Source organism: Pempheris klunzingeri, chromosome 9 (assembly GCF_042242105.1).
Source record: "Pempheris klunzingeri isolate RE-2024b chromosome 9, fPemKlu1.hap1, whole genome shotgun sequence".
NCBI lineage: Eukaryota > Metazoa > Chordata > Actinopteri > Acropomatiformes > Pempheridae > Pempheris > Pempheris klunzingeri.
In genome coordinates, this window is record NC_092020.1 from 5323509 (window position 1) to 5341786 (window position 18278).

The following is an 18278-nucleotide window of genomic DNA, read 5'->3' on the forward strand; positions in this document are numbered from 1 at the left end:
AGCGAGTCCAACAGTCATTCATTTGAATGAATGCAAATTTCTAAAAACAGCTAAAGAGAAAAAAAAATCACAATACAGACCTTTGTTCACATCCTTAAGAGAAACTAAAGAAATAACATCTCTGCAGAAGTGGCTTCATAACTCCGGTAAATTTGGGAGATGGACAGCAAATTTAGAGCATATGGTTCAGCCACAGCATTCTGACATGAAGTTGGGACACAGCTGCACTGCCACTCCTGGATGTACTTCAGCAGGGACCCGCATTCAGCTGTGGCATTAAATAGGTCACTAAGCCGTCCGGTGGACTGTCTACAAGCATTGTCTACAATAAGCAAGTCTCCCTCTACTTCGACATGATTGGTGCAGACAAAAGAACTTTTAATACTTCCTCACTGCTCAACCACAAGCTGCTCTGCCTCACTGCTGATGTGAGCTGCAAGACAAGGAGGCCTCTAGCAGCTAGTGTATGTCCACTTCTAGATGTTGATAAAGGCAGCACAGAATTCCACAGTGGTGAGAAAGAGCAAGGATAAGAGATCATCATCTTCACAGCCATGTGGTATGAAATCAATCTACTGAGAGGTTACACTCTACCTCAGAGCAGAGCATTAAGGAAAATCCTCAGAAGAAGACCCACTGCTGTGAAAAGAGCACATACCAGCTGGTGCAGGAAGCTGGCAGTGCGTGATTTCCTCATTGCTGGTGAGAATTGATGACAGCAACTCAGGCACAGCACCGCATTCTTCCGACGAGGCCCCGCTTGGCCAGGCTGGTGTCGTGGTGGTGGAATGAGCTGTGAATGAGGAGTAAGGTTGATGCTGCCCTTTCAATAAGATGTAGGGTTGAATGGGTTCATTTTGGGTTGCTGAACACAATTTTATGACATTTCAGAGCTCAAATGTGTGAAGGTGAGTTTAAGACCCCTGTGTGAACTACATTACAAGGCACTGATATGCCTGAGCAGCCGTGCTTGGCACACAGAACCACTTTGCTTTGGTCCGATGGAACATCAGAAGCAAGGACGGAAACATTCAGACAGCTGCAGGCTTGCAACACTGTGTGTGTGTGTGTGTGTGTGCATAGTGTTGGTTTGGGGAATCACAGGACAAAGAGAAATTTCTTTTTTCTATGTTTTTGCTATTTCTTGTTCGGCCTTTAGTTGTGAAATTCAATGACTGACAAGTAAGGGATCTGATTATCCTCTGTGCCAGTGTGTAAGTGTGTGTGTGTGTGTGTGTGTGTGTGTGTGTGTGTGTGTGTGTGTGTGTGTGCGTGCTCTTGTATTACTTACTTGATGGGGCCTGAAAACTGGGAGCACACTCACAGTGTGGGGTGTGGGGTTCATAGTGTCTTCTATTTCAGCAAGGGCAGCTTTTGTTGGATGCTTCTGCCAACATCAACCTCAAGAGAGCCTGTGAGCAATGCATCCTGGTACATGTAGGCACTGCCAACACGGCTCTGGAAGCAGGAGAACACAGCTTTCCTGGTCCATAAAGCACAACTGAGGTATCTATTGTTACGGTTAACTGCATTTACAATCAACATTGATTGCACATCCACATAAAACATGACAAAATTTCCCTTTAAGTAATTTTTTGAATGCAAAAACATTTCATGGGTTCACTTTCACAAATCTGAAGATGTGTTGCTTTTCCCTTTATTCAAATAATCTAAATTTACTTTGAACTATTTGGAGTTTTAGTCTATTGGTTGGACAAAACAAGCATTGTGAAGTCGTCAGTTTGAGCTCTAAGTAATTGTGATAGCATTTCTCACAAATTCAAAATTTTTATAATCAAATCAAGTCAATCAATAAATCAATCAAATCAAACAAATGATTAGGGAGAAAATCATCAGCAGATTAATGCATAATGAAAATAATTATTAGTTGTGCTTATGTACTACATAGGGCTGGTTATAACTGAGCAGTAAACGCCTTCTATTACATTAATGCATAAGTTATAATAATGTAATTATATAACATATAAAACTGCAACAGTCAGTGTTTTTACTTTCAGTATTTTAAGTACAATTTTCTGATCACACTTACATACTTTTACTCCAGTAAAATTTTCACTGCAGTACTTTTACTTGTGAGTATTTTTAGTGTCAGATTTGTGCTTTTACTGTAGTAAAGGATCTGGATACTTCCTCCACCGCTGGACTTGACCAAACATAACATGCTTCTTCTTTCTTTTCAAATAATTACACTGCAGGTACCACCTCACCCATCTGCCAAAGCATCATAAAGCCATTTTTAAAAATTCATATTGCAGATCCGGGTTGCAGTGAGAGTTAGTGTTTGTAGATGTAAGCCATTGCCATGTAAGCCAACAGAAACATTTCCACACAACTGTTCTCAGAGGCAGCAGGAAACCTTAACAGCTCGTGCTGCTCAGCCTCAACTGATTTATGTCAAAGCTTGATTTTCACCCTTGAGTGCCTTATTTAGTAGGAATCATTGGCCTTCATCAGCAGACATGCTGAGCCTCTGCCGGCCAATGACTCCTTGAATCTTCTCCCCATAATCCATCTTTCTTTTAAAGGACTTTAGAATTGTTTTACAGAGATTAATTCACACACACAGATTCATTTTCTTTTTAAGATTCAAACAGTCTTGTTTTTAACTGTTGACCTTCTCCAGTGGGTTATACAGGTTTTTTTTAAGCCTCTTAAGAAATGAGAGACTTTTGTCAACGGCTGGATGACCATGTAATCCTTTATATGAAGGGAAAACATGAAGCTCAGCAGCAGTGGTGTAGCGAGGTTTTCACGTGATAGTGGCCATATATTATTCCAAAAGACACAAAGACAGACTTCTGGCTTAAGGTGGTGCCAGGTTACTGTGATGTGACTGATGTACAAAACCCTTTACCACATTTATTTAAAAAGGTATTATTAAATCTTTGTCTTAAACTCCAAGGCATCCAATGGCGAGTCAGCTGCTGAAAACTAATGTTGTGTGACTCAAACTCACAGATATTTATTTAAAATTATGCAAATGACACAAAAAAAAGTGGACATTGGACATCAAAATATTAAATATTTCAATTTAGTGTTATTGTGGGACCTACTACGACACAGTTTTCTGATTTAAAGACACTCAAAAGTTCAAGAGGTTGAGCTGATGCAAATAGATGATAAAGAAAGAGGAAACAGTGTCTTGTTAGATGGGAGGGCACAGTACGCTGAAATCTCGATTTATCACATTACAACCAGGAATGACTTATGGTATGGTTGTGTGGTTTCCACGAATTTCCACTCCAGTGTGTAAGTCACTGAGTTATAGAAAAGTTCCAAAAGTGGGCTGTGGGGAAGGGGGGAGGGGAGATGTTAGAAACAGAGACTTTTCACAAGCTCGAGGACGACATCTGTCTGCCCCAGGAGCCATGTGGTGCAGAGGGAAGCACCCTATAAATGTCTGTCAGGTTCCCTCCTCTGGACATCAGCCTGGGGATGGAGCCCTGCCTTGTTTTTCAGCGATTAGCTCAGTTCAAAAACATGAAGTGGGACAATCTCTCGCAGTTTGTCTACCTCTGAAAGCCTTTGTTTCTGCTAGTCCTCGTCACATTTTGGGTTTAAAAAAAAGAGTGTACTACAGCTTCAGACACTGTCAGAAACTGCAGCGCAATCTGGAAAGTGCTTCAAAGTGAGCTTGTTTCCTGCGACAGAGGATGAGGAATGTTTACAGATCAGGATGAGGTTCATTGTAACTGTCCAACCATGTCCCTCTGCCAAGGCCACGTAGACAGAGCAACGGGGACAACAGCATGTCCTCCACACACACACACACACACACACACACACACTCAGAGAGAGAGTTGTAGAGACATGTGTATAATGGTGATAATGTCTGTTAATGGTTTAATAATATGAGACTGTGCTAATGACACTAATGATGCACCAGGAATAGACGCCTCTCCCAAAATAGAGCAGGGGATGGATGTCATTAAATAGACTCTACAGAAAGACCCTTTGTTTGGGGTGTGTGTGTGTGTGTGTGTGTGTGTGTGTGTGTGTGTGCGCGCCCACTGGTTTACTGGCAGTGGTGATGGTGATTGCCGTGTTTGATGTCTTTGTTTACACATATGCGATTGCATGTTCAAGTGGGTGTGCATGTACAAGCGCGTCACACCCACTGAGACACAAAATGTAGTCAGTTGTTTGGCATTGTTGCTTCGCATTTTGTATTTCAACTGATTTCGGAAATGTTGGCCTCTGCAGTGTGTCGGTTTACATCCACATTGTTGGGTGAAATCTCAAAGTGACAGAACAATGTGCTCACACACATGCAAGCTGTGTGTCACGCTGTGTGACAGTGGGTTTGCTGCAACTCTTGAATACTTTGAACTTAGCAGGAAATTCAACATCTGCACAACACTGATGATAATAATGATAAGCAGGCCGTTCACACCTACAAATTTAAGGCTCAGTCATCATCAGAGATGCACTCAAGTCTTGTGTTCACCCTGTTCCTTAACAAAGTAGAAAGTAAAGCCTTTCTGTGTGGAAACTGCTATTTGTGAAGAAAGCCCCCTTTTTTTAAAAAAAAATACCTGAAGCAAGTGATTCATTGTTGCAGGTGACTCCTTTTCTATGCTCAGTTGTTCTGTCCTGTTGGATCAGTAATCTATCAGTCATAATAACATGTTTTACAAGTACAACCTTTTCCAGCGAATGAACTAATATAAAGAGGTAGAGTGTTGAAGAGTACAATACTTTCAAAAGAAACTTCCGATGAAACTTCAAGAAAATCTCACAAGAGCAAACAACAAGCAGAAGTCAGGCAGTGTGAGTATCTTGTGCTTTGAAGTAAGATCCTGCAGGGGAAAACCCTGGAGGCTCAACCATTCCCATGACAGCAGCGCGCTACTGGAGCTCACACAGCGACTCCTCTTGCACCTCCGCTGTGGAGCCACACATCGACTAACAAGTATTTGATTGTTGCTGTTAAAGAGCTGGAAAACCCTAATTGCAGAACTGATTAAAAATTGCACATATTTAAAAAGTATATTTATATATAGATATATATATTTTTAAAAAAAGGCTTGTTAGCTGAGTCCTGGAGGAAGAGAGGGAAGGATGCTCGGGTCTGTAACGTGATTGGCTGTCGCGTCCCGTGGCTATAAAAGCCCGCACAGTGACTCGGAGAGTCAGAGCGCAGCTGAAGCGGAGGAGACAGGAGCGGGACGGACGGCGGGACACACAGTGGACGCACCGTGAACTTCCACTGCTGGAGCCCACAGATCACTCAGAGAGCATCAGGCCAATTAGCGGAACTCTGCTGGAATATTGATCAGAAAACTTTGGCCACGCTGCCCGCAGCACAGCACCGTCCGGTCCGGTGAGTTTGGAGCGACGGCGTCATGGACTGTGATTCAATTCATTAAAAGCTGAATTTAAGTGTAAGTGGTTAAGGAGCTGTTTGACTCTGTGCACTTTGCGCAGAAATAGCCACAACCACATGACTTAGATTAACTGTGCCTCTTTATTTTTAAGTTCTATCCATCTATCTATCTATCTATCTATAGATCTATAGATCTATAGAAAGTACTGGGTTGGTGATTTTGTTTTTCTTTTCTTTGTTAACTGGACCCTTTTCTCAGTAACTGCATTCGGTCTTTGGTTTTTAACTTGCTGCCTGTTTTATAACCTATTTAAAGTTGATGTGTTGGAGTGTATGGCCACAGAGATGCTCTCCTACATGACATTATCGTGTTCATGGGGATGCAGATGAAAATACTGGGCTTGCTCTGATCATCTCAGTCCATCAGTGCTCCTCTGTCCACACCAGTCACACAGTCTGCACGACCTGCAGCTCATGTGTCGGCCTCAGGGTGTACATTGCAGCCTGCCGTCGCAGTAACATATTAAAATCAAAAGAAATCAAACAAACTCTCTTTTTCACAGAGAGAGAATTTATAGGATCTTCTCACCGAGGAGGCCACAGCAATCCAGGGAACTGGCAGAGAAACAATCCTAACACCTTGACAAAGACTCTAAAACGAGACCATAAAGTTTAACTGTGTATTTAGTTGCAGTGAAGTTGAAACTCAGCTGGTGTTATTAATCTGGAGTTCTCAACCTTCAACACAAAAAAACAAGAGCGTGATGGCATGTGCATTGGTGTTTGCATTTTTACTCACATGCAGCGTTCCTGTTATGGCCATAAGGTGTTCCTGTTATTACAGACTGGACATGGGGGGAACAACAGGAACGGGAACAGGAACACCTCACAATGTCAATACAACACCAGAAACTTGCAGCCTACACTTTCACCACATTACATCGTGAGCTTGACATAGTGGATTTGTTGCTTAGCTGTTTGTGCAGTTGTGTCCTGGATCATAGTTTTACCAAAATATCTGAGTTGTGTCTTTGTTAAGTTCTACATAGAACTAAATAGTGGTGGATTGTAATTACGTACATTTACTCTACTTAAGCACTACTTGAGTATTTTCATTTTATACTGCTTCTTTGTAATTCTACATATCAGAGAGAAATATTGTGGTTTTTATTACATATGATAAGCGTATAAAATGCACTATATTGTTACAGGGTAGACCAGTGCTTCTTCATTTTATTTTATTTTTTTGTCTTGTGACCTCTTACGTACAAGTGTGTAGTTTGGGCCCATTGTCTTGTTTCAGATGTGTCTGAGTTATTATCAGCTTCACTAAAGAGACTTTTTCCTTCTAAACTTCTCACATGGTTAAATTACTGTTTAAATGAAACCATGTGAGAAGTTTAAAGGGGAAATTAGTGGGTCCTGAAGAGGTCAAATTATCCAATATTTCACAAAAAAAAGTAAAGATCACAGAAAAGTAAAAAAAAACAAAAAGCAACAACCCTTTGGAAGGGGAACCACCAGACTGGGGAACTGTAGATAAAGTAGATAAAACAAGCTTCACCTTACACACAGCAGTTTGAATACTTTAATGATTTCATACATAATAAATCAGTCATGGCACATTTTGCTGCAGAATGAGTACTTTTACTTTTGATGCCTTAAGTTAATGTTGCTTATAATAGTGCTTTTACTCAAGTAGGGCATTCAATGGTGGACTTTTACTCGATTATTTTAACAATGTGGTATTGTCACTTTTACTTAAGGAAAAATCTGAGTGCGTCTTTGATCACTGCAACTAATCACATGAGAATATTATGTTTTATTATGTTTTGGTACTGGGATTATTTGCTACAGAGAATCTGTGCGGTTCAATAGTCTTGCAAAATGTTGAATGTTTTTGCCTGGTTATTAAACTTCATTATCAAACCTCTGTTTCACAAGCTCAGGATCAAAGTCACATTTAGTTTCTCATTTGTTCTTCAGTGTTTAGTTGATTCATAATACCGATGAAATACTTGGCATTTATTTCTCAATTAGTCCAAATGAAACAGAACCAGTTTCACAGAGCAAATCATGTGCTCTCCCCACATCTCCCTGTCATCTCGGTGCTTTACTGCCTCTCTCCCTGCATTCAGGTCACTCTCATGACTCGTGTCCTCTCAGGCGTTCACCTCAGCTCTCACTCTTTCCTCTAGTCTAGCTTGGCATTTCCTGTGCTTTTGTGCTCTTTGCTTGCTGTAACTCAAACTGTCAACCATCTCAAACCTAACTTCTGTTACTGACACGCTCTTCCTGCATTTCTGTGTTTTTCTCCGCACATCTTAATACATTTTTCTCACTTCTCGTGCTTCCCTTCCCGCTCTCTCCTCCCAACACACAAACGCAAATTTTCTGACCACCTTCGAGTACCCCCCCCCACCCAACACACACACACACACTTTTACTCTGCTGCTTGCCAACTCTCCACCTCCTCCTTTCTAAGATGTGAAGCCAACAAAGCTAAAGGTCAGAGATGGTTTCTAAAGTAAAATTTATTAGATTAAGAGGATTAGCCCAATTAAAATTCAGCCTTCCAATTGGGTCAGACAATCATACTCTAACATGGCCTAACGAGGTACCACACAACACAAAGGCATAATTCAGATGACAGAGCGGATGGACAGTGGCCAAACTGATTTCTTGTGATATGAGTTCATCCATGTGATTTTGCCTTTGTGTGTGTGAACAGAACAAGCCTCTGTGTTTTTGAGCCAAATGCAGCTATGAATGCCAGTTGTGTTCCAGACAGAGTGTGTGTGTGTGTGTGTGTGTGTGTGTGTGTGTGTGTGTGTGTGAGAGAGAGTGTGTGTTTGAATGGTGCGGAGGGTTAAGCACATTCTTAGATGTGATCAAAAAGCATTAAAAAGTAAACTAAGCAGTTGTCAACAGACCTTTTCCTTTTGAAATATTGGAGTCAAGAGGTTTGCACATCTGCGCCTAGAGACGGAGAGATTGTGTGTTTGTGTGTGTGTGTGTGTGCACGTGTGTGTGTGTGCGCGTGCATACCCTGATAATGTGTTTCTGCAGATATTGCTGCGACCGTCAATAAGCTCATTTATCTCAAGAGATGCCCCAAGGCGTCCGGGGGGGTACACATGATTCTCGAGAGGCTCAAAGCCAAGCTAGGGTCCTCAATGAGAGACAGAAAGTATCTCTGTCACACACACACACACACACAGACACACACACACACACACACACACACACACACACACACTGGACACACAGAAGCGCTGCTCCTCCTCTAAACTATAAACTCTGTTATCACTATTCCATTTGGCTGTTTTATGTTTCATTGCACATCTCTCTTTCTGTTTGTTTCTCCCTCTGTCCTTGGTTTGATTTTATGTTCTTTTCCATGACACAAAAATCTTGCCAGAGTTTTAAGTTTTAGAGATTTAATTACAAACACTGAGTACAAGTGCTGTTTATTCTGTTTAATGAATTTTTAAAAATATCCAAATCAAATGAGTGACGCTTGATCTGTTTGAACATTTATCATGTAGCTGCCTGACGAGATCAGGCTAAAGTAAGCTGAGCTCCCTGCTCCTGAGTTCATTACCCTGGTAACATCAGTTCAGTAACACAAAGAGCCTGTAGCCTACTTGTGAGCTAAATGCTGTTACATCTAAGTTTAGTGTGTCAGCATCGTTACATTTACCAATAGTATCACTAAACTCAAACTGCAGCTGAGGTTGCTGGGAATGTGTGGGAAAGTATTTGGTCATGAACCACATTATTGGACAAATTGAAATTTTGATTCGATGATGGCCGTAAATGATAAGTTGAAGGATCAGCAAAGAAACAAAGTTATAATTCATCTGCAGGGGGGCATGAATGACATAATGCCAGCACCAAATTTCATGGCAATCCATCCAGCGTGTGTCAAGACATTTCACTCAAAAGCACAATGGTGGTGTTAGACGAAAAGCCAAGAGTATTGTTATAATCCATCTAGTGCTCTGTTTATGTGTTTGTGTGTAACATTGTGGTCTGTCTATTTTCTCTGCAGGAGAAACAACCTTGGACTCAGACTTCCAGGCCCGGAGAAAGAGCCAGCGTGGGGATGTGTGTGAGTGTGCGAAAATGTGTGTGTGAGAGCCTTTAATTGTGTGTTTGCAGACTGCTGTGTGCCTTTGAGCGAGCAAACGACTTGCTGTGTGAGTGCGAAGCTCGTGCAAACATGAGGGCCATCACTCTGCTGTGCCTCCTGATGGTCGCCGAGGTCGGAGCCTCCCGGTTCATCCGCGACTCCCAGGGCATCTCAGAGCCTCAGAGAGAAGCTTCAGAGCCCTCCAAGAACAACGCCTCCATCCCGCTCCCTCCCCTACAGCCTGGCCGGCCGCGGGGCTCCTTTCCCCCCATGTGCATAAAGCCCACGGAGATCAAGCACGCCTTCAAATATGTGAATACCATTGTGTCCTGCCTGATCTTTGTGGTGGGGATCATCGGCAACTCAACGCTGCTCAGGATCATATATAAGAACAAGTGTATGAGGAATGGACCCAATGTCCTGATTGGCAGCCTGGCACTTGGGGACCTGCTTTATATCATCATCGCCATCCCCATCAATGTGTATAAGGTGACTACATCTATCTTTTGAGTCTCTCCATCCGTAATTGTTTCCAGTGTTTGCTGAATGTGACTGTTGATCAAAGACACTGCACGTTTTAGAAGTGATGACGTTTGGATCGTCTCGTAGCTGCACATGTCAAGCCATAAGATCAAATGGATTACTCTGTTTGCTCTATACAAAATGATTAGAGGCAGCTTTTGCACATAAGATCTTGATTCAACAATTCGGGCATAGCTTTGAATTTATTACCCATCACTGGGTCTGTCTCTTATTTAGTACAACTCTAATCTATAGCATTTTCCTCACACCACACTTTGGTTTATATATTTTTGGTTTATTGCTCCAATCTATCTTCAGTGTCTTTTGCGTGTTTCTTTCTGTTACCTTTTTCAGTATAAACTCCTGAAAACTCCTTTCCGCCCATATTATAAGGAACAGTTCAAACTAAAAAAAATGGGTGAATGGAGATGCGAGCTAAAAACTTAGTGACAGCTTAAGTGTTGGGAGGAAAAAAATTATGTCGTTGTTTTCCTCATTGGCCTTGTGTGTGTGTGAGGGGAAACATCCTGTGGGCTTGGGTGTAAATGCAGCCACTGCCAAATGTGCAACTCATACTGTTACTGTGTGCCAGTCAGATGTTCCATAACCAAAGCAAAATGTGAAACAAAAATGTGTTTTGCTTTCCAAATCTGAGTGGATTCAATTCAATTCAAATTCAGGGAAGCTGGAGACCAGTCACAGTTGGGGGGGTGCTGACAGAAACTCAGTCCGTTTTATGACATCATACTAACTGCTGCACAGTATTCATTTTGGCATTAATTTTTGTGGCCATTAGTTATTAACAGTAGTTGACAAAAGAATGTGTTCCACAAGCAGGAAGCAAATATACTGTAAATACCAACATAGTGTATGTGGTAGCAGCTACAGCTACTAGTCAGACAGGATGTGGACACGGACATGTTATCCCTCTCTCTTCAGGGTAGCACAGTACGTTTCAACATCATTAAATTAATACTCTGCTAAACCTCAAAATTTTAGGGCAAGCCCTGGCTTCTATAGCTATAACCAAATCAAACATCCTGTCGTCTGCACTGGCCTCTATAGACACATATGGCACTGTATAACGGCAGTAATTTAAGTTTCCTTCATATTCCTCTAGCTGCAGCTGGCTGGATTAAACTCTCTGGGTCTGTATGATGGGGGGGGGGGGCAGAGCCCTGACATCTTTGGTTACTTTGACTTTAAACTCCCAGAGGACCTCAACGTGTTTATAGACTAAACTTATATGGACTAAATTCTAGCGCATTATACAAATCCCAGTAAAAGAGCAGAACTGATGGTCTGTGTTACGCCTGATTTTAGGAGGTGCTGCAGCTTCAGCAGTCCAGAGTCCTGAGTCCATGATTGGATTTAGCTGGAATGCTGAATTTATCAAGGCAAATCAGAATAATTGTCACTCTGAGCCACATTTTCTTTGCCTATATTTCAGGTTTATTAGATAACCCAAACTCTTACTGTTACACAGTAAATGTATTTTAAATGAATGTTAAATTTAATGAGAAACAGAATCTGCTGAATTGATAAAAGATGTGGTTTTAAAAATCCAATGGCCATACAACCTAGGATTTCTATCAACTTGTGTAGATTTATGGGGCTGACAAGTACAAAGCACATGACAATAACCAAATGTGAAGACTGATTTGATGTTGAAGACACTGTCGGGATTCAGAGCAGATTTTATAACCTCTGGGGGAAGACTTTCAGCAGTGAGGGGAACGAAGTCTTGTTGATTGTGGCTCCAGCTGCTGCAGTAATAATGGAAAACTTGAGGAGGGCAGAGCCTCTGCATGAACCCCAAAGAGGTTTGTCCATGCATTTACACAGGGAACACTCCTTAATTGTCTCTCTAATTACAGATGTCTTTCCTGTCCATTTGCCTCCATTATTTTTGCTGCAGCTAATAGCCGAGGACTGGCCGTTTGGCGTGTACGTCTGTAAGCTGATGCCATTCATCCAGAAGGCCTCAGTGGGAATCACCGTCCTCAGCCTGTGCGCCCTCAGTATTGACCGGTAAGTAGACTTCTACTCTGCTAACACAAGGCAAACATTAATGCTGACAGCAGCTAATGCATATATCTGCGTGTGTTTGTGTAGCTACCATGCGGTGACGTCATGGAGCAGAGTGAAGGGGATGGGGATCCCTCTGTGGAAAGCAGTGGAGGTGACTCTGATCTGGATGGTTGCTGTGATGCTCGCAGTCCCAGAGGCGCTGGCGTTCGACATGCTGGAGATGCCATACAGAGGCAACAAGCTGCGCGTGTGTCTGCTGCATCCAGAACAGACCACCAGCTTCATGAAGGTGGGCATTGGTTGGATGTGTAATCTGTTAGCAGTGATGAAAGCAGTAATTATAGTGTTGAGTAAAAGTAATTTTGTCTGTCAAACAAATGTAGAGGGTAAAATGGTGGGAAAAAAGTAACATTTGCCTCTGAAATGTAGAAGTGTAAGCTAGGATACAACAGAAGAACTCAGGTAAAGTACAAGCACTTTAATTTTTTATGTAATATTGTACTAAATGAACTACTGCTGCATTTCACAGCTACCTGTTAATTACATGTATGCAATTATTGCTTAGTAAGGCACAGCATTGCTTTGAGGTACCATTTTATGGTCAAACACAAAGTACAGCAGAGGCTAATGGGAATGCCATTCATTTTGCAGGTATTTTCATTTACCAAATGTTTTTACAATTTTGGCCTGATGATGGCTGCAGAGGAAAAGTCAGTGTCCTGTCCTACATCCTCTGGTAACCACGAATGTCTACATAGATTTTCAGTTCAGTTGTTAGTTGTTACGATGTTTTCAGTTGGGACCAAAGTGGTGGACTCACTCACATTGTTATTACTACGCTGCTTGTGTGGATAAAAGAATGACATCAGCCACATCAGCCGGGCTCAGTGGAAGAAAAGAAATTGTTGATCTGAAAATGACAACTTAAGTTAAGCATGAAAACGTGATTCACATGGGAATATGTGAGAGTACAACAACCAACAACGTAAAGGCTGGATACTTCCATCTTCCTTTCACAGAAATATGTTCTGAATAACTTAAACTTGGCATAGATTTTAGTAATGCATCACCTCCCAATGTTCAATAGAGAACACTGTTTTCCTACAAGCATATGGTCACACTGATTTAGATCTGATTAAGGCCAAGTCAGGGAAAAAAATGGATTTTGTTCAACTTGCACCTGATGTGACTTTGAAGTATAAATCTCAACAGAATCCCAAAGCACAGTGCCTGAAGGGCAACAATACACTTAGTTTGTTTCTTTAATCAGTATTTCTTTTTCAAGCTCTGCCAGCAAACAATTTGTAATTCCAAAACATTTAAAACAATACATATGCTACATGCAAATCATCTGAATGTCATAATATGTTCATGCAGCTGCACAGCAAGACAGAAATTGCAATTTCCAAAATGTGAAAACGTCAAGTTTATTTGAACCAGAGCAGGCTAAAGGAATTGCAGGACATTGTAGAAGTTTTCATGTCATTTTCAGTGAAGCTTGATGTCATTAGCACAAAGACATAATTCAGTCTGAGCTTGTAGAGCTTGTCAAAGAGCTGGAATTTTGACACAAGCAAACTGAGGAAATGTCCTTAATTCACCCAAACCTCAATTTTCCGCTCAGGCAAAAAAAAAAGAAGAACCATAAAAGCACCAAAACAAGTCTGATTCTAATTTAACATATTTACAACACATTTCCAGGTCTGGAAGTGCGCTAACATCTTTTTTTATATTCAGTCCAGAGCCACCTGTCACAAAACACACGCCTTAACTGAAACCATATTGATTTTGAACAGGACAGGAAGTGTGATGTGATTTTTTTCCTTTTATCTGTTTTTTGGGGTTTTTTTCTTTTTCATTCTGGCATGTATCAGCAGTAGATACAAATAAAATGTGTCACATTAAAATAAGATTGATGATGCTATATATTTCACTGTCTACATTATGATACAAATAGAGGAGTCACTAGATTGAAACTGAAGGCTGTTTTTGTCTGTAACAAGTCCTGTGGTTCAGTTAAAAAATCTCTAGAAAACATGCTATGTACGTTTTGACTGGTTGCGTTTGACTTGGCCTTTTTCTTGTTCCAGTTCTACCAGGATGTGAAAGACTGGTGGCTGTTTGGCTTCTATTTCTGCTTCCCACTGGCCTGCACGGGAATCTTCTACACACTGATGTCCTGTGAGATGCTCAGTCGCAAAAAAGGCATGCGCATCGCACTCAACGACCACATGAAACAGGTATACAAGCCAATGACCGCTGTGCTCAACTGCTGTAACCGCAAGACTTGGAAAGACAGAGGCTCGCAGTAGCATCAATATTTGTCTTTGTGTGTGCAGCGGAGGGAAGTGGCGAAGACGGTGTTCTGCCTCGTGTTGATTTTTGCTCTCTGCTGGCTGCCCCTTCATCTCAGCCGCATTCTGAAGAAAACAATCTACGACCAAAATGACCCCAACCGCTGTGAACTGCTCAGGTAGGAACAAATATCGCAAACTTCATGAGAACCCATTGTTCTCTGCTCAGTGACTTCCTCGAGTCTCTTCTGTAAACTTTGCCCTTTTCCCTGCCAGCTTCCTGTTAGTGATGGATTACATCGGCATCAACATGGCCTCCCTAAACTCCTGCATTAACCCGATCGCCCTCTACTTTGTCAGCCAGAGGTTTAAAAATTGCTTCCAGGTAAGAGGGCTCTCACTGACACTGAAAATATGGTGTTATTACAAAATATGGTCAGCGAAAAGCAAATAACTGTGTGTGTGTGTGTGTGTGTGTGTGTGTGTGTGTGTGTGTCCTGCAGTCTTGCCTGTGCTGCTGGTGCTACAGAACATCTCCCCTGGATGAACGGGGTTCAGGAGGACGCTGGAAGGGCTCTTGTCACGGGAACGGACTTGACCGCTCCAGCTCCCGCTCCAGTCAGAAATACACAAGCTCTTCATAAACACACACACACATGCACACACACCTACACACACACGCACACACACATAAACACACACTAACCACACACACCTTCTGCCAAACCCATGTTCCCATCAGCTCCCATCAAGGAGAAACAGTGCTGTCAGCTCCAACGGACCGACAGCCAGGTCTGAGTGAGGAGGGAAACATGGAGGGAGGTAGAAGTCACTTCTACGGGACTCACAGCAGACTGAAAGAATGAAATAACAGGATCGTACCTGTTCAGGCTGCAGAATAACTGCAAAAACTATGACGAAACCAAAGCTACGTAAATCTGTTCATACTCCGACTCTGAGGCTTGTGCAGAGGAAGTCTCTCAGTGGACCGTCACGGTAAACACATCTACAAAGAACGTTTAGTAAAGCCACATGTAAATGTACAAGATTATCTACATGCAGTCTGCAGACCTATGATTATATTCTAGCTAACCTTAGTGCTTCATGTATGAATAACACTGATAAGCACTGCCTTTTGAAGCTTTAATACCTCACGGGGAAAGATAGAGGGAAACTGTGGCCCTGAGTTATTTTCCAGAAAGCCTTGGAAGTGCGAGTCTTTTTATATATATATATATATATACACACACACACACACACACACACGAGTGTGCCTTTGCATACGAACACAAGCCGATTATCTGCCAATCAACTGCACGTTGTCACTGAACTCCTCGACGCCCATGTGCCCCGGTGACATCATACCGGAGTAGAATGGGCCCCACTGTGTGTCTTACAGTCATGTGGAGAGTCGAACGTCGGACATCTTCTGCTGCTTTAAGTCATGTGGAGGGCAGCTGTAGTCCAAGAACGCTGACATATACCAGATGATTCCCATCATGCTACACAAACGAGGTTGTTATTAGTACTATATTTTTGCAGTGTTTATGCTGTTGTAAGCAGTGTCCGTTTCCACTGTGTATAAAGCCTTAACCTGTCTCTTACATTGTACAATAGCTTTTATTTTTCTAAGAAAATATCACAAAACAGTGAAGCTTGTTGGATCGTCCAACATGAGGTATCCATTTATTATTTCCAAGTACTTCCCCTCGTTCAGTGAGTCGTCATGTTGCATGTTCCTGTGGCTGGAAATTACTCGGAAAATTACTTGTAAGAGCTGCTCAAGGAATACATTTTCTGAAATTGATCCCTTTAGAAGCGTTAGGAAGGAAACAGAAATGCTGTCCAGCTGGATGTTTCTGAGAAGTTAATGGTTGTAGGGGAGATTATATTTCTTTAACTTTGCAGTAATCATAGAAAATATTTAGATGTATTAGTGGTTTCCATTAAATATACAGTAATCCAGGTAAAATTCAGATTTAATGTTTTTTAACATTTGTGAAAGAGAGATGCTGGATCCTGGAAGGACTTGTGGTGCAACACCGTAATAGAAATGTGTTCCCAATATTTTATGGTAACTTTGTAACTTTGTCATATACTATAAATCTTGTGATGCCAGCGTGTCAAGAAAAACAGTTTACACAATTTCTGGCTACAGGCCGTAGCTTGTGCCTGACAATAAGTCTCCAAGCCTAACTATCAGAGAGAACACACAGATTGTGAGCTCTTAGTATTACTATCATTCGGGAAAACGTGCAAATGTTGCATTTCACTGTGAGCTAAGTTCCAAAGTTTTTAACACTGGCAGAAATGAGAGCATATACTAGTGACAGATGCACAGGAAGGAAACATTTTAACTGGTGTCACTTTTGAAGCATTTTAAAGTGGACTTGATTTATGTAATATAATATATACAAACGATTTCCTTTGCCACTGTAGTAGAGTTTGCAATCAAGTCAGCTGATCACGCAAGTATGTGACTCTATCTCGTATCTATTTATGGCATCGTTGCCGTGCTTTTAGCTACACCTAAAAGCGGCTGTGTACTGGAAGGTCGGAGCAGCTTTGTGACTGTCTTCACAGAGGGACATTTAGAAGTAATGTGAGGTTGAAGATAAAATGTAATGTGAATACTGGCCCTGGTGTTTTAACTTGCATTTATACTGTACCTATTTGCTGAGAGTATGTAGTAATAAATATTATTTTATAGCATTTGCGTTGTATTTGACTTATTTATTGAACTATGAAATATTACGCATGTATTTATGTGCATATTTTACATGTTGCACAATGTATATTGGCATACATTAAACATTCCCTGTGGAGTTTTCGACCTCTTTAAGCTGTTTTTCCATTAGTGGGTCCCTGTTTTCTTTATATTGACTCAATGTGCACGCAGGTGATGCAATCCATGTTCTTACCAGTGGTTTTACATGGGAATGCATCAAGATGTCATGTGCCTTTAGTAGTGAACTCCACAGAGCTCCTTTAAGTAGTGTGCATGGAGAGGATCTGTCATTTTCGCTGTTTTTAGGGCTTGTTGACTTTTCCTGTACATCTTTCATGTAATGTGCCCTGTGTCACTCTTGTCATCTCATTTCCCTGAACATTAAGACCACATTTATGCTTTGTTAATGCGCAAAAGTTCCTTACCTGCCCCTTTACAATCAGAGAACAGCTTTGTTTTGAGGGACTGGTGCACTCTTGACAGGAGTGAGCATAAACATTCACCTCTGTTATTAACAGCCTGTCAAAGGTTAATTACAGTGTGTCACGGGTTTTCATGCCTTTTGTTTTGTTGTTGCATTCGTTTTACATCTGATTTCAGAGGAAGAGCATCAAAAGAAAGTGTGTCAAATGTGTTACAAATGACTTTTTACAAGGCATTTCCTGGGCTGAAATTATTGCTTTGGACACCCCGACACTGGCGCCAGAGACCAGTTCCAAGAAGCAGGTTTTTACAGAGATTACTGTTGATTAACTCTCAGAAAAGAGTTTTTACATTCAGTTCATGTTACAGATATGAAAGAGTTCTGGTTTTTTTCCCTCAGTTAACAAAGAAAACAATTTATTGGAGAGAAGGATTTTGGTGGGTTTTTTTCTCGACAGCTCCCAAACCACCAGAACTGGCCGCAGTCAATAATCAAAGGTCAAAGATATGTACTACTGCTATTAGAAACCATAATGTAGGTTAAAACAAAATACTAGTTACACAAAATTAAATCATTAAAGCAACAATTCTGATCACATATGGAGTGAATAGTGGGTAATAAAAAGATATTAACTGTACTGTTTGGCAAAATGGAAGTTATCACTATATTGCTGTTTATGATTCCAGTGAATAATTTCCACTGAGAAAAACGTTGCCTTCACTTAGAGACTATTTTTCCAGAGGAGAGCTTCGTCACAACAACAATCCCTTCAAGTACAATATCAGCAAGACCAATGA

General features: G+C 41.4%; 1 protein-coding gene across 1 annotated transcript; it reads left to right on the top strand.

Moving 5' to 3' along the window:
* Positions 1–5174: 5174 nt before the first annotated feature.
* Positions 5175–17041, top strand: LOC139207044 (endothelin receptor type B-like). The gene is made up of 8 exons (XM_070836675.1): positions 5175–5344; positions 9402–9971; positions 11923–12035; positions 12120–12324; positions 14126–14275; positions 14375–14508; positions 14606–14714; positions 14833–17041. The coding sequence occupies exons 2-8, from the start codon at positions 9573–9575 to the stop codon at positions 14971–14973; spliced, it is 1251 nt and encodes a 416-aa protein (XP_070692776.1). The 5' UTR covers positions 5175–5344; positions 9402–9572; the 3' UTR covers positions 14974–17041.
* The last annotated feature ends 1237 nt before the right edge of the window (positions 17042–18278 follow it).

Bases quoted from the DNA above. Each gene is read 5' to 3' on its own strand.
- LOC139207044 (XM_070836675.1), top strand. From the start codon at position 9,573: ATGAGGGCCATCACTCTGCTGTGCCTCCTGATGGTCGCCGAGGTCGGA. The intron at 12,036-12,119 runs GTAAGTAGACTT...GTGTTTGTGTAG, and splicing joins TGCGCCCTCAGTATTGACCG to CTACCATGCGGTGACGTCAT. The intron at 12,325-14,125 runs GTGGGCATTGGT...TTCTTGTTCCAG, and splicing joins AGACCACCAGCTTCATGAAG to TTCTACCAGGATGTGAAAGA.